At 43.9% G+C, this 15,000-nt stretch overlaps 1 protein-coding gene across 2 annotated transcripts in view; it reads right to left on the bottom strand.

The window, feature by feature from the left end:
* The window catches only part of Lmpt (four and a half LIM domains protein limpet), a 264,428-nt gene that overhangs the window by 235,030 nt on the left and 14,398 nt on the right, over positions 1-15,000 (bottom strand). The window contains exon 2 of one of the 2 annotated variants that reach the window (XM_086552195.1): positions 13,056-14,175. In XM_086552195.1, the coding sequence (XP_086408321.1) occupies positions 13,056-13,906 (851 nt within the window). In that variant the 5' untranslated portion in view covers positions 13,907-14,175. Of the gene's footprint in view, positions 1-13,055; positions 14,219-15,000 lie in introns of both variants that reach the window. The other variant, XM_086552196.1, reaches the window with a different exon arrangement.

Below are 15,000 nucleotides of genomic sequence, written 5' to 3'. Positions count from 1 at the left end.
AGAGAGAGAGAGAGAGAGAGAGAGAGAGAGAGAGAGAGAGAGAGAGAGAGAGAGAGAGAGAGAGAGAGAGAGAGAGAGAGAGAGCGAGAGAGAGAGAGAGAGAGAGAGAGAGAGAGAGGGGGGGGGGGGATGAGAGAGAGAAATAAAGCAGAAAAAAAAGAATAGAAGAAAAGAGATGAGACGTGAACAGAACAGAACAGAAGAGAGAAGAAGATAAGACAGAATAAAAAAGAAAGAGAGAGAGAATTATAGAAAAAAAAGAAACATTAAAAAAAAAACCTCACCCAGAGAGAAGCACTTACATCAGATTTCCTCACCCAGTACTCATAATTTCACCAGGTGAGAGAAACGCGCGTGCATGACTCCACCCCAACATGAACCGATGCGGCTCATGAGCACTCGATCACGTTCCTCAGTCAGTCATGAGGTGGATTACAGACCGCTGATTTACATAGTGATTAATCATTAGAGAACAACGTGTTTTTTTTTTTTATTACCAACTTATCAAACAGATATGAGGAGTCTAGACAGCTTTAATATTTTCTCTCACTGCATCGTAAGCGGCCAAGCTGGTCTTCAGAGCTTTGTTTCATTTCAAGCTGACATCAAAATACATATTCCTTGAATGATCATAACACTTAAAACAATGCCTTCCTTCCATTTTTGCTTCTCCACCTCAGAATCCCCCTTTATATCTAAGGTTCAAAGGATTCAAAACATAACTCGTGACACACAGACACACACACTCGCGCGCGCAACAAACAACAACAAAAAACAAAAAAACAAAAAACGTGATTCGAAAGCACAGTCTTCAATGTAAGAGTTCGTAGGCCGGACCGCTCGCTGCCTCTCCCTGACTGACTTGAAAGAGGAAAAAAAGGAAGACCCGCGTAGGTGGCAACACCAACCATCCAGGCTCCATCGCGGCTTCCAGAGGGGGTGTTGGGTGGGCGGGGGAGGGGTGGGGTGAGGTAGGGTCGGGAAGGGGGGGAGAGGGGCTGATGGAGGGTGAGAGGGGCTTCCAGGATAAACAGTGACGGCCTTATTGTTTGTGGTGGGCGGGTTAGGGCCGAGGGGTGGCGGCAGGAGTGTGAGGGGGGGGGGGGGGGAATTGGAAGGGGGCGGCGATAAAATGGACAGTCTTGCAATAGCGGAGCTGAGAGGCGGAACCGGTATATGTGTATTTTTTCGGTATATGCATTTTACTTTTTTTTTCTTCTTTTACAGAAAATCTACCTATTTTTTTCTCTTTATATTTATTTTTTCCTCTCTCTCTGTATCTCTTTCTATGTGTATGTGTTTCTGTCTATTTGTCTGTTTGTCTCTCTATATCTATCTATCTATCTATCTCTATCTTTCTCTGTTTCTCTCTCTCTCTCTCTCTCTCTCTCTCTCTCTATCAGTGATTATTCTATTACATCTAATACTTTACAATGTATCGAAATAAAATAACATATCTGTTCCTCCAAGCAAAGAGAAATAAACAAACCAACAAGTAATCACGAAAAAATAAAGGTAATTCAAAAGAAAAACAAAACAAACGACTAAAAAATAAACAAATAAATACATAAATCTCAAATAAAATCCCAGACCACACAACGAAACAAACAAACAAACAAACAAACAACCTGCAATTAACGACACGCCCTCTAATGACTCCCCCCTCCCTCCCCCCTCAGCGATTCTATAAGGAACACGTTGCTAAGTGAAATTTCAAAATTACAATCTTGGCTCGACTCCAACTGCTGGGTCGCTGCGGTCATCTGTATGATGTATGGAGGCTCTACTAGTGGGATGACGGTGATGGGGGGGAGGGGGGGAGAAGGGGGTGGAAGGAGGGGAAGGGGGAGGAGGGAAGGGGGAGGGGGTTGGAGGGGGAGGGAAGGGGGAGGGGGGGGGAAGGGGGTGGAGGGAGGGAAGGGGGAGGGATAGGGGGTTGGAGGGGGAGGGAAGGGGAAGGAAGGGTGAGGGACGGGGGATGGAAGGGGGTTGGAGGGGTGAAGGGTGAGGGATAGGGGGTTGGAGGGGGAGGGAGGGGGTGGGAAGGGGGTTGGACGGTGAGGGAGGGGGAGGGAAGGAGGCTGGAAGGGGGTTGGAGGGTGAGGGAAGGGTGAGGGAGGGGGTGGGAAGGGGGAGGGAGGGGGTCAGATGGGGGTTGGAGGGTGAGGGAAGGGATAGGGAAGGGGGTGGAGGGAGGGGGGTTGGAGGGTGAGGGAGGGGGTGGGAAGGGGGTTGGAGGGTGAGGGAGGGTGAGCGGAAGGGGGAGAATTGGGGGGGGTTAAGGGGGGATATTGGCGAGATGAGGTGCTTGACCTTTCGGAGCATATGGCTCTTTCATGGTCACGAAGGTCATTGAGGTAATTCGCAATTCTTTTCGTAAAGTTCAAAATAATTATATAATAGAATCCACAATCCAGTTAATCATATCAGAGTAACTGAGTAAAGAAATAAAGACTGATAGAAAATATACAAGAAAGAACTTTGATACATTTTTTTATGCTACATGATCGTACCGATTCTAAATTATTGCAAATACAGATTTTAAGCAATTGCAAAATTCTTAGAGAAATACATACTGTCTACTTATTCTTCAGTTGCTCCGCCATCTTCGTAAAGGAAAAAAAATCACTTTATATTCCTCGACATTTTCTTGTCTCACACTGCTTAGCGAAACCTCATTTTCAGATTTTCAAAACGCCTTTACACTGAGAATAATCCATTAATCCATGGGTTTCGCAATAAAAAGATAATTGCAAGTCCATGATGCAGCCATAATTAATGTTGCATATACTATTATTCCTGCAATAAGCACACCTCTTATCAACAACCAACTAGTTTCCGGAGTGGAATCGAAACCACGAGACAGAAGCGGGTCTTATCTCAAGGAAGTGATACCGATAGAGGGACCCGTAGCAGGACGTCTTCAGCAGGGAATCCCGCGGAAAGCACTAGGGAAGCAGGACACAAACTCAGCGCCGCGCCTAAAGAGCAGGACGAGGTAGCAACAGCAGGGCCACCAGGTGTGCCAGCACTAAAAGCCCCACGTCAGTGCCGCACCGGCGAATCCTGACCCTCGACCTGACCTAGTTTCTGGCTCTTCCATCCACTACACCTACCCTCCCTCTTCCCCTCTTCGCTCTATCCAGCCCTCGACACCCCCGCCTGGAAACAAGGTTGATGAGGGGCCGTAACCAGAGTGAGAGGGGAGAGGGAGAGGGGAGGAGGAGGAGGAGGAGGAGGAGGAGGAGGCGGACAAGGGGTGGAAGGGGCAGGAAGCAGACACAGGAAGAGGGGAAGGAGGGGAGCGAACAGGAGGCTACCAAACGAGGTGGTTGACCCAGCGTGCAGGGAAAGATGGTAGAAGGGGAACAAGGGGAAATTATAGGTGAAGACGGCAGGCGAACATGATAATAATAGGCGATGGGAGAAAGATGGTTATGGATTCACGGAGTGTGTTAAACGGACTTAAATGCCTTTCCCGCAACCCTCGCGAAACGTTATTTCTTTTTCAAAAAATGGAAGGAAAACAAAAATTGGAAAAACACAGAAGAGGAGAGAGGGGAGGATAAACTATAGGGATTAGAGATAAGAAGGGAGGAAGGGGAGAAAGAGGAAGAGGGAGAGTGTGAGAGATATAGGTAGAGATAGATAGATAGATAGAGTAAAGAGCGAGAGAGAGAGAGAAAGAGAGAGAGAGAGAGAGAGAGAGAGAGAGAGAGAGAGAGAGAGAGAGAGAGAGAGAGAGAGAGAGAGAGAGAGAGAGAGAAAGAGAGAGAAAGAGAAAGATAAAGATAAAGATAAAGATAAAGATAAAAATAAAAAGAAAGAGAAAGATAAAGAGAAAAATAAAAAGAAAGAGAAAGAGAAAAAAATAAAAAAAGAGAAAAAGAAAGAGAAAAAAGAGAGAGAGAGAGACAAAAAAAGAGAAAAAGAGAGCGAAAGTAGGAAAGAAAGCGACAGAGAGGTAGGGGTGCGTGATAAGTACAAACTCGGGCAGATAAGGGGAGGGAGCGAGAGAGAGAGAGGGAGAGAGAGATAAGTACACTTGGATAACAGCAAATCGATTACCCCAAAAAAGGCCACTGGAAACGTAGCTAACTTAATCTAAATGTGAATGGAAAGACAGAAAAATAAAGACAATGACAAATGACAACAATGATAATAATATTAATAATAGTAGTGATCATGATAATAATATTGATAATGATGATAATGATTATAATACTACTACTATTAATAATAATTATGATAGCGATGACAATGATAATAATAATAACAAAAATAATAGTAATAATAATGAAGATAATGATTATGATAATAACACCAATAATAATGATACGATAATAATAACAATGCAAATAAAAATAACAATAACAATAATAATGGTATAATAACAATAGCAATATATATAAATATAATAAATGTACAAAATCCACTTGAAAAGACCGTCTCGTAACCTAAACATTGCATATTGCAGAAGAATGAGGTAGACAGTCAATGCATATGCAATGAATCGAGGGTAAAACATGTCGATAGGTGATAATCGGGGATGGGGATGGGGGGGAGGGGGGAGAGGGGGGAACCTATGTTGCTTGGATGATGTGCTGCAACGTAAAAAAGAAAAACAAAAAAGAAAGAAAAACAATGGAAAGAAACGAAAAAAGCTTCAGGTAAATAATGAAAATCTAAAAATTGAATAAAATAGATACAAGACTGGCTTTGAATTATAGTTGTTGGCTGTTGTAATCACGTATATCACTATATGCGTGCATGGGTACATATATGCGCACACACATACACATACACCAACACACACACACACACACACACACACACACACACACATATATATATATATATATTTATATTTATATGTATATATATATATATATATATATATATATATATATATATATATATATATATATATATATACACCATATCTATTTACATTCATCTAAATATAGATCAGCAATCCAACACTAAGCAGTCTGATCCAAAAGCTAATCCCAATTCAGCCTTGAGTTCTGTGGCCGCGTTACCAGGATAGTGAATCGAAACAGAAATTAATTAGAAGGTCATAAAACGCTTGGAATGGGCAAGCCAAGCCACATCATCCATAAAGAGTGGTAATCAAGTTGAAACTCGCACATAAACGCCTCTAGACTTTTTTTTTTCTTGTGGTATTTTTCATTTCTTTGAATTTCTTTCTTTCTATGGTTTATGTGCTTTGATTTTTTGTTTTGTTTCATTGTTCCTTGTTTTCCTCTCTGTCGAAGTATTGGGAAAAAAAATAAAAGAAAAGGGAAAATCAAAGGGTTAAAAAAAATCCCCTACCTCTCTTTTTTCTCACTCTTCTTTGTGTTTGTCTCTCTCTCTCCCCCCGACTTCTCTCTCTCTCTCATTCTACCTGACCTTTCTTTCTGTACTATATATGTACACACACACACACACACATACACACACACACACACACATATATATATATATATATATATATATATATATATATATATATATATATATTTATATATTTCAATCTGTTAATACAGCTGTAAGTTTTTGCAATAACTGACTAAGGTGATGGTGAGGATACCTTATGTTGCCTCATCTCTTGTCTCAATAAACATGTCAAAGTCAAAAGTCTCATTTCCCCCTAAACTCTTTCTCTCTCACTTCCCATATCCTCTCTTTCTCTCGCCCTTCCCCTATCATCTCTTTCTCTCTCCCTTCCCTTATCATCTCTTTCTCTCTCCTTTATCCTATCCTTTCTTACTCTCTCCCTTCCCCCTAACCTCCCTTTCTCTCACCCTTCCCTTATCCTCTCTTTCTCTCTCACTTCCCCTATCCTCTCTTTCTCTCTCCCATCCCCCTAACCTCCCTTTCTCTCCCACTTCCCCCTAACCTCCCTTTCTCTCCCACTTCCCCCTAACCTCTCTCTCTCTCCCACTTCCCCTTATCCTCCCTTTCTCTCCCACTTCCCCCTAACCTTTCCCTCTCTCTCTTCCCCTTCTTCGCTCTACTCCCCCTTTCCCATCGTATATACAAGACAAACATCAAATATTTCCCCTCCGCCCTTCACCCGCGAGACACAAGCAGGGCAGCCAATAACAGCGGGCGGTTTCTTTCCATGGTGTGCCGCGACCATCGTCTGGAGCAGCATGGTCTGTCTGGAAGCCCTTGCGTACCCAGTGCCCTCGTGAGCCGTGGGGGTGGAGTGGGGGAGGGAGGGAGGGAGGGAGGGAGAGGGAGGAGAGAGAGAAAGGGGGAGGGAGGGAGAGAGGGAGAGGGAGAGGGAGAGAGTGAGGGAGGGAGAGAGTGAGTGAGTGAGTGAGGGAGGGAGAGAGAGAGAGAGAGAGGGAGGGAGGGAGGGAGGGAGGGAGGGAGAGAGAGAGAGAGAGAGAGAGAGAGAGAGAGAGAGAGAGAGAGAGAGAGAGAGAGAGAGAGAGAGAGAGAGAGAGAGAGAGAGGGGGGGGGGAGGGTGAAATAGTGTTATTTTTCCTGATATATTTTTTAGCCCAACACTATCAGTAAAGTCATAACCATGGTGATTATAACCAGTTATTCACACTATTTTTACTCTAATTACCGTAATCGTGACCGTCATTACTATTACCATTTCTCAGTATTTGAATTATTTTCACTATTAGTTTATTAAGATTTCCCTTCTCAAATCATTAAAATATTTGTTAACATCATTATCAATACTGCTGTTATCATTTCCATCCTTTCTTATCGTCATTATTAATATTATCATGATGGTAATGGAGAGGAGGAGGTAATAAAGAGCATTTTAGAAAAAAAAGTGAAAGGCAGAAGGAAGATAAGTTCAAAGAAACAAACAATTCAGCAAAGGGAGCCCAACCGAACGTAAAGTCTCTCTTCGCGCTGAAAGGCAACAATAGCTGCCTATAAAGCAGAGTCAGCAAACACTGTCAACCCTTCAATTAAAATGTATCCCTGACCAATATACTTACTTGTTTGACCGCAAGATCATAACGGATTTTATTCCCGAAACCATAACTCACGTTTATAAGCCAAGGAATGGGTAAGTTAACAGCCACAAAAATCCTTAATTGGTTCGAACCTCCACACGAGTCGATGCTTCTACATGTTTCGACTCAAGCCTCGAGACTCACTTTATTCGCACAACTCTGCATCGGTGGGTTATTTAGAGTATTAGTCACGCTGGAAACTCAAAACTCTTTTCCAACACCGTTAACACAAGAAAAAAATCCTACATACTCATCCTTGCGAGGAGCGCGGTACAATATCCTGCTGAAGCGTAATTCAAGAAGGTAAACAAAATCAGTAATAACAATAAAGCAACTCACCCGAGCACTTGAGTCAGCACAACCATAGGAAAACGATATTGAGAAACGACACTCCCGCCTCTTCAAAATATCGTACGCACCTCCTCAAAATATCGTACTTCTTTATCATGTTACTACTAAATAAAGACGGTATGAACCCATCCATAAGACCTCCAGGAGACAGCGCCACGGACACACATGCAAGACAAATGTTACGGAAACAGAGACTTGAAAGTGAGAGACGCGTGCTTTAAGGAACAAAAGGATTAAAACCGTTGATGCATTGGGAGTCTGCAAAAGGCAAATTTCCATAATCTCTTGTACGCTGGAGAATGTAAACAATCAGTAACAAAGCTTCATCAAACGTAGACTAAACAGAACAAGAAAAAATATTGATAACAACTTTATAATTGCTGACTGGAGCTGTTTTGCAATTGCAGTAGATCTTATCGCTGAGTATGACACACCTAGGAATCTTAAATCTTTGCAATACTTACGAAATATATAATCATATTCTTTATATAAATAGCAATGTCATTGCATCACTACATTTTTGACTACGAAATTAACAAACCAAATTATTTAATTCGTAATTCTTATGAAATCATGGTATTAAACTAAATCTTCTCACCAAAGAGCTGGCAACCAATCACATGTAATAATATTACGCGACGCAATTAACCCTTATTTTTATTTCTTTTTACTCTCTTTTTTTCTCTTTTCATCTATTCTTTTTTTTCTAAAATTCCTTGTGCATAAAAAAAGGGTTCATATTGAAATCATGCGACGTAGAGTTATACCGACATCACCATACAGGAACATGTTGAAACAAGATGTAAAAAAAAGAAGATAAAAATAACACCATTTAACGAGATCGACCAAACAATCTAACAAAAAAATACCCTTAAGAGTCACCTCTGTACGGCCCCCACCTTACCCCCCACCCCCTCCAACACCACCCTCCCAACCAACCCCCCCCCACCCCCACCCTCCACCACCATCCTAACCACCCCCCCCCCCCCACCCCCACCCTCCACCACCCTCCACCACCAACCCCCTCCCATCGCTCTCCCCTCTCTCTCTCTTCTCCCCTTCCCCTCAGACAAGGGCGGGTGGGCATATGAATGACAGCTTCGGGGCACTGCTGTCAGGTGGTGGCGATGACGAGCCAACTGATCTCTCTTCCCATGGCCGGGATATGGCCCTGGTTATGGCACACTCACCGAGCAGAGAGGGGTTCAAACGCGCGAGGGTTCCCTGTGCAGCCTCGTTAACGGAGGGGGAATATCGGCGCGTTTCTTTGACTTGCGCTCTATTCCCACGTTGCGGAGTGGTTGTGTTAGCTTTAGGTGTGTCTCTTATGCTCCGTTGAGGCCTTTAGATTCCAAGGTAGCATTGACGTGTTATCATCGGGGGTATCATTTATGCTCCTTTGATGCCTCTGTCTTCCAACGTGGCACTGACATGTTAACTTCGGGTCTATCACTTGTGCTTCTTTGCTTCTTCTGTATTCTAACATTGCATGGTCGAGTTAACTTAAGGTAGTATTACAGTGCCTCTTTGATTCCTCCATATCATAACGTAGCGCTGATGATCAAACTTCAAGGGATGTCGCAATGCTCATTTAATCCCTCCGTATTGCAAAGTAGCAATGGTGAGTTAAGTGAGTAATGCTAAGCCTCTTTAACTCTTCCATATTCCGACACGGCACCGAGAAGGTTTAGTATAGTGTGGATGTTTTATCTATCTATCTATCTATCTATCTATCTATCTATCTATCTATCTATATATATATATATATATATATATATATATTTTTTATACTACCTTCTTCATTTGGGATTATTTTTTTCCACTATCCATCTGTCATGTAAACTATGCGATCACAACGACCTCTTCAGGTTCTTTGCCGGGGAGCTAATAGACCTTATTCAGCATTTTTCGGTTGATAGGATACTAAATTCTCATCCCTAAGCAAAGCCTGTGGTGAGTTTCCGAATGGTAAACGACTCTTTAATAAGAAATAAAGTATTTGTCTTGTATTCAGAGCCTCTTAGATGAGATGAAGTTGCACCCCTGGTTCCCCATACCGCGGAATCTTCATAAAACGAAGATTCCCATTAATCTCCCTCTCTCGTCACACTCCCTCTCGTATTTCCCTTTGCTTGGGTTCTTCCCTCTGAGGGGAATAGCAAACGCCTTATGCTTTATCTAGCCTTCTCTGTGTAATGACAGGGATCACTCCCACCTGCTTCTTTGGCATTAGGAAGCTGAGATGGAATCCCTCCAGTATCTTTTTTTTTTTTTTTTCATCTGTGTTTGCATGATATTCCGATTCTGGAGCTTGTTTCCTCCTTCGTTCTATTTCTACTCTTCTCTTCGCCACACAGAAGAGGCTTTCAGGTAACTTGAGATTAGTGGTAATGCACTGCAGCATCTTTACGAGAGAGCCAGAGGTGTTGGGTTTTCAGTGTCTTTACAACAGCATGAGGAGTGTGTAGGCATCTTTCCCTGCTCTTATGACTTAAGGATTTTTGTCAAAGCGATCAAGAAAAAGGAAAAAAAAAAGCTCTTCTTAGTCACAAAAGATTAGGCTGACACGTTTTGAATTTGGGTTTTCATAAATGACCTTAGCTATGTGTTATTCCTACGTAATGATCTATGACATAACGACGTTACGTAGCGAAACTGAACATAATCGTAAGTTAACGTATTTGAACACAACTTAGTACTAGCATTATAATCCCAAATAAGGTTGATCGATTCTCAAAAAAGAAAAAAGAAAAAACGAAACTCCTGCATTCTAACCTTATATAATCAGGTTAAACCTATAGGATGAGACCCGCCCTAGTTTCAGCCTTTCTTGCCTCCCTCTCTCCTTTCTAAAAATAGCTAAGGCATAACTCTTGATCGGAATTAAGTGTGCATTTTGCATATTAAAAAGTCAAAGGAAACTAGGCCAAATAGCTGTGATGGAGACTTGCAAATACACGTGTATCTGGGGAGGGACGAAGGGAGGGTGAAGGGAAAAGATGGATAAGAGGGAGGAGGTGAAAGGTGGTGGGGTTGAGGAAAAGGATGGGGAGGGAAGGGGGGGGAGGGGTATTCAAGGAAAAGCTTACATTTGAGGGGGATGTAGGGAGGGGGATGTAGGGAGGGGGGGGGGCGGGGCGGGGCGACGTCAAGAACACACGTGCAAGACAAATGTTGCGAGACACGTAGACCTACATGAAAGGGACGCGTCACCAGGGGAGACAAGTGCATTAAGGAACACAAGGAATAAAATCACTGATAAGAAGACGTGAGTGATGTATTGGTAGGATAAGTGTGAGAGGTGGAAGGGAGGGATAGAGCGAGAGACAGCTGATGATGTGTCAGAAGTAATGTTAGCTATTTTGATGGCTGTGACACATCGCATGTCATATACCTCAATCTCTGATGGGGTTGACAGGGTTTGAGAGAGAGTGGAAGAGAGAAAGGGGAGAGGATAGTAGAAGAGAAGAGAAGAGAGGATATGAGAGAGGAGGAGAGAGAAAGAGAAAGAGAGAAAGGATACGAGAAGAGAGGAGAGGCGAGGGGAAGAGAGAAGATATATAGTTAGATAGATAGAGAGGGAGAGCAGAGAAGAGAAGAGAGAAGAGAAAAGAAGAGAAGAGAGAGAGAGAGAGAGAGAGAGAGAGAGAGAGAGAGAGAGAGAGAGAGAGAGAGAGAGAGAGAGAGAGAGAGAGAGAGAGAGAGAGAGAGAGAGAGACATCGAGCAGAAAACTACATAACTACACAACATTACAGATATACGCAGCGGTTTAAGGATGATGATTGTGAGATTGGAAACGATTCGGGCGATGGATTGGGTCTCAGGTGCCTCTTGTGATGAAATGCAGGTCCCTGTGATAAGCTCCCTCTTTCTCTCCCACTCTTTGACCTTTTCTTTCTCTCGCTCACTCTCTGGTTAGTTTCCAAAGTTGTGTCTGGCTAAGTGTCTCTGTAAGTCTGTGTGTTTTTATATGTTTCTATGTTCACCTGCCTGTTTTTCTTTATCAGTCTTTCTCTCTTTCTCTGTCTCTCTCTCTCTCTTTCTCTCTCTTTCTCTCTCCCCCTCTTTCTTTCTCTCCCTCTCCTTCTCTCTCTCTCTCTCCTTTTCTCTCTCTCTCTCTTTCTCTCCTTCTCCTTCTCTCTCTCTGTCCGTTTATATCTGCCCATATATACATACATATAACTCTATCTATCCATCTATCTGTTACTCTGTCTATCTGTCTGTCCTTCTCTCCTTCTACCTGCCTCTCTCTATCCATTAATCCTTTTAGAAACACATGAATCAATAGGTTACCGAGTGGAAGTAGGGAAGGGGAAAAATCAATTGCTCTTTGTTTATCATGTGCCATAAAAGATTTGGTGATGCAATAACGGCTCCGATAAAGGAAACAGCTGATAGCAGGGGGAATAGTGCGCAATATAGGTCACTGATAACATGGTAAGGTCACTTAGCAAGTTCCTGTTGTGTATTAATGATTTTGTGTGTGTGTGTGTGTGTGTGTGTGTGTGTGTGTGTGTGTGTGTGTGTGTGTGTGTGTGTGTGTGTGTGTGTGTGTGTGTGTGTGTGTGTGTGTGTGTGTGTGTGTGTGTGTGTGTGTGTGTGTGTGCGTGTGTATGTGTGATGATGCGCACTTTAAGATATTTACTCTTTGGACATGACATTCTTCGAGATTTTGGGATTATATTGTCTGCCGGAGCATGTGATACACCGTTAATTATCATCACACGCCACAAATCTTCACCTGAATCTCAACAAAGATTACATAAATAATATGAAACAAATAAGGTAATATAAATTATTCCACGACTTACTGTCACCTGATCTCTCCTTCCCCGATCTTCATTTTTTCCCCACAGACGAGCGCTTACCTGAAGAAGAAATAAAAAAAAAACAATATTAGAACAATAATAACAGATTCATAAACTCGTGTCCAAGATGAGAGAAGGAATAAACTCGCCGAGGTGGGGATAATATTTGTGTCTTCTGGATATTAATAAATAAAGATTCCTAAACGAAGAGATAAATGAAGACACAGAAAGGGCCAATAGTTGTTGTTGTTGTTGTTGTTTCATGTATCAAATCATATTCAGCAACTTAATGTGATCAATTCTATTTCAATATTTCTCTCGACGGGAAAATATTATGGCGCATGTGACATACCTATTTTTTAAACTTCTAATCTTCCTCGCATGTTTAAGATTGGACAAGAGTCTGGCACGTGACATTACTAAGAAAAGATGTTGAGTTTATCCCTTCTTTCATCTTTGATTTATTACAAGAGAAGGCGAGGCATCAGATTTTTTTCTTCTTCTCAAAAAACTGTTTCCAAGAATAGTCATTAGAGAGAGAGAGAGAGAGAGAGAGAGGGAAAAAAAAACACCTGAACATCAAGCTCGACCAACTCTATGCCAAAACCGCAAGACAAGTTTAGTTTATTCATCTTTCATGTATGTCAAGCAATATGTTTTTTTTTTCCTTGTTCTCTTTTAATATCAAAGAAAGCAATATATCTTAGCTAAACACTGCGAAGGTCTTGCTAAGCTGGGATTAACATTGGTATCTTCTGGATATTCATAAACACAGATCGATATTTCCCTCACTGTGGGGGGGAAATGTGTAACTGAATTGATCACAAAGTAAGACAAAATGAAACAGAAGAAATAGATCAGAGGAAAGAGAGTCCTTCATGCACACTATCCTTCCCTTACCTGTGTTTGGCTACAGTGTCAGTGGAATGACGCAACTCCCACCCCTCCTCGATCCTGTAGGGAAGTACCCGAGGCTCCTGGGGTATCTTGGCCTTCTTCTCGCCCCCCGCACTCCCCTTGTCGCCCCCCTCGTCCCCCGCGGGCGTCGAGGACTCCACACTGTCATCGTCCTCGGAGGAGACCCGGATCTTGGGGCGGCATCCCCCGTGGGGAAGCTTCGGGAGCGGCGGGTCCTCGTCCGTGGTGTCGCTGACGGAGGACGAGCTCTCCGATCTGCTGGTGCTGGGGCTGAGGGACGGGCTGGAGGCGCTGGGGGACATGCTGGGGCTGCTGGAAGGGAGGGGGGAGCAGGAGGCCCTTGAGGACGCCTTTGCAGGGAAGCATGAGGTCCTCGGGGAGGAGGAGGAGGAGTTGGGGATGTTGAAGGAGTTGGTTCGGGCCTTCGGGTGCGGAGTGTGAGGGATTGACCGGTGGGAGAAGGAGTTGGTCCTGGGCACGGGGAGGAGGGGATGGTGATGTGAGGATTCCTGCACCCTGGGGGAGGGAGGGCTCGACCTGCGAGAACCCGTGGGACTCGGGGACGGCTTGCGGCTGCCCCGAGGGGAATGAGAAGTGACAAAGGATGAGAATGGCGACAGCGTAGCGGCGAGGGACGAGGCGATGGCAGACGTTATCTGGTGACCGTCTCCCTTCTTCTCCTTGTCTTTGCCTTTACCCTTCTCCTTCTCTTTCTCCTTTTCCTTCTCCTTATCGCTGTCTTCATCTTTCTTCTCCTTGAAACTATCGGTTTTGCGACGAAACGTGAAGTTCCTATCCTTACTAAAGCTAACTTGAGATCGTAGCGGTTTCATCTTGCTCGAGGGGGCCCCAGCGGGCTAGCGGGAGAGGTGTTCCTCGTGGCCGCACACCAGCTCATGGTGCCATGCCCTCGCCTCATACCACCCAGGCGACGTCCTACACCTCGGGCACACACGGCACTGCCAACGCTCTGCTTTTCAGTGCCATTCTTAATGCGTGATACAGTTCCGATCACTGTACTCTTATGCGTCTTTCTGCTCGATGAGTTGAGTCACTTTTAACTATCATTTTCTACATATTCTGTCCATTGTGAATATATTATCTGGGGATTTTTAGAGAAAAATCCGGTTACCTTTAATACATTTCTGTAAACATCAAGCATTCCTCTTTATGATCAAGATTTCAGACTAATTGCGACACTTCCTAAAGGCGGGATCACATGAGCGAAAGGTCTTCCTCCCTTCACTACACAACTTTACTGCCAGGTTTTAAAAATAAACATATTGCATATACTTTCCGTTGGACAACACGAAGGTTCATCCTCAGAGACGACTCCACTCCCCCCCACCCCCCATCCCCGCCCCCCAGCCCTCAAACGAGCTTATTCCCAAGAAGAAACCAGCGCCATCCTCAACAATGTTAGAAGAGACATTCCGCTGGTTCATCAACATACAGACTTGTTCCTGATTCCGAACAACACGTAACTTGTTGAGCTCGAGTTCGACAACAAGTACCAGTCCTGTGTACATCAAACGGCGTTACTTCTGCACAGTCGTCTTTCATCGGCACTGAAGCATCGCTCAACCCAGCACCCACCCGCACCCACCTCACATCCGCCCACCAAAAACCTATCCGAAACCCGAACCGATTACCAAACCGAAACGAAGCTCCGAACCACGAACCCCAACGCCGGAAAGCGAGACTCGTTTCGTCTGAGACAAGAGGACCGAATCGCCTCGCCATACCCGAATTACAACCAGCGAGCGAAGCATTACAGGAAAGTACTAGCGTCTGTGGCACTGTAAGGTGGGAGTGGGCACGCGGGGCACTCTCTGGCACTCTCACAAGTCTGTCTCACCCACTTGTTCCTTTCGCCGTCGCTGTTCAGGGTTCAGCAAGATGTTCCACGGAGCTGTGGATTCGGCCC

This window comes from Penaeus japonicus, unplaced genomic scaffold (genome assembly GCF_977035675.1).
Source record: "Penaeus japonicus unplaced genomic scaffold, GWHDUDI00000001_assembly GWHDUDI00000026, whole genome shotgun sequence".
NCBI lineage: Eukaryota > Metazoa > Arthropoda > Malacostraca > Decapoda > Penaeidae > Penaeus > Penaeus japonicus.
Note: the sequence above shows the minus strand (reverse complement) of the source record. Positions and strands in the feature narration are given on the sequence as shown.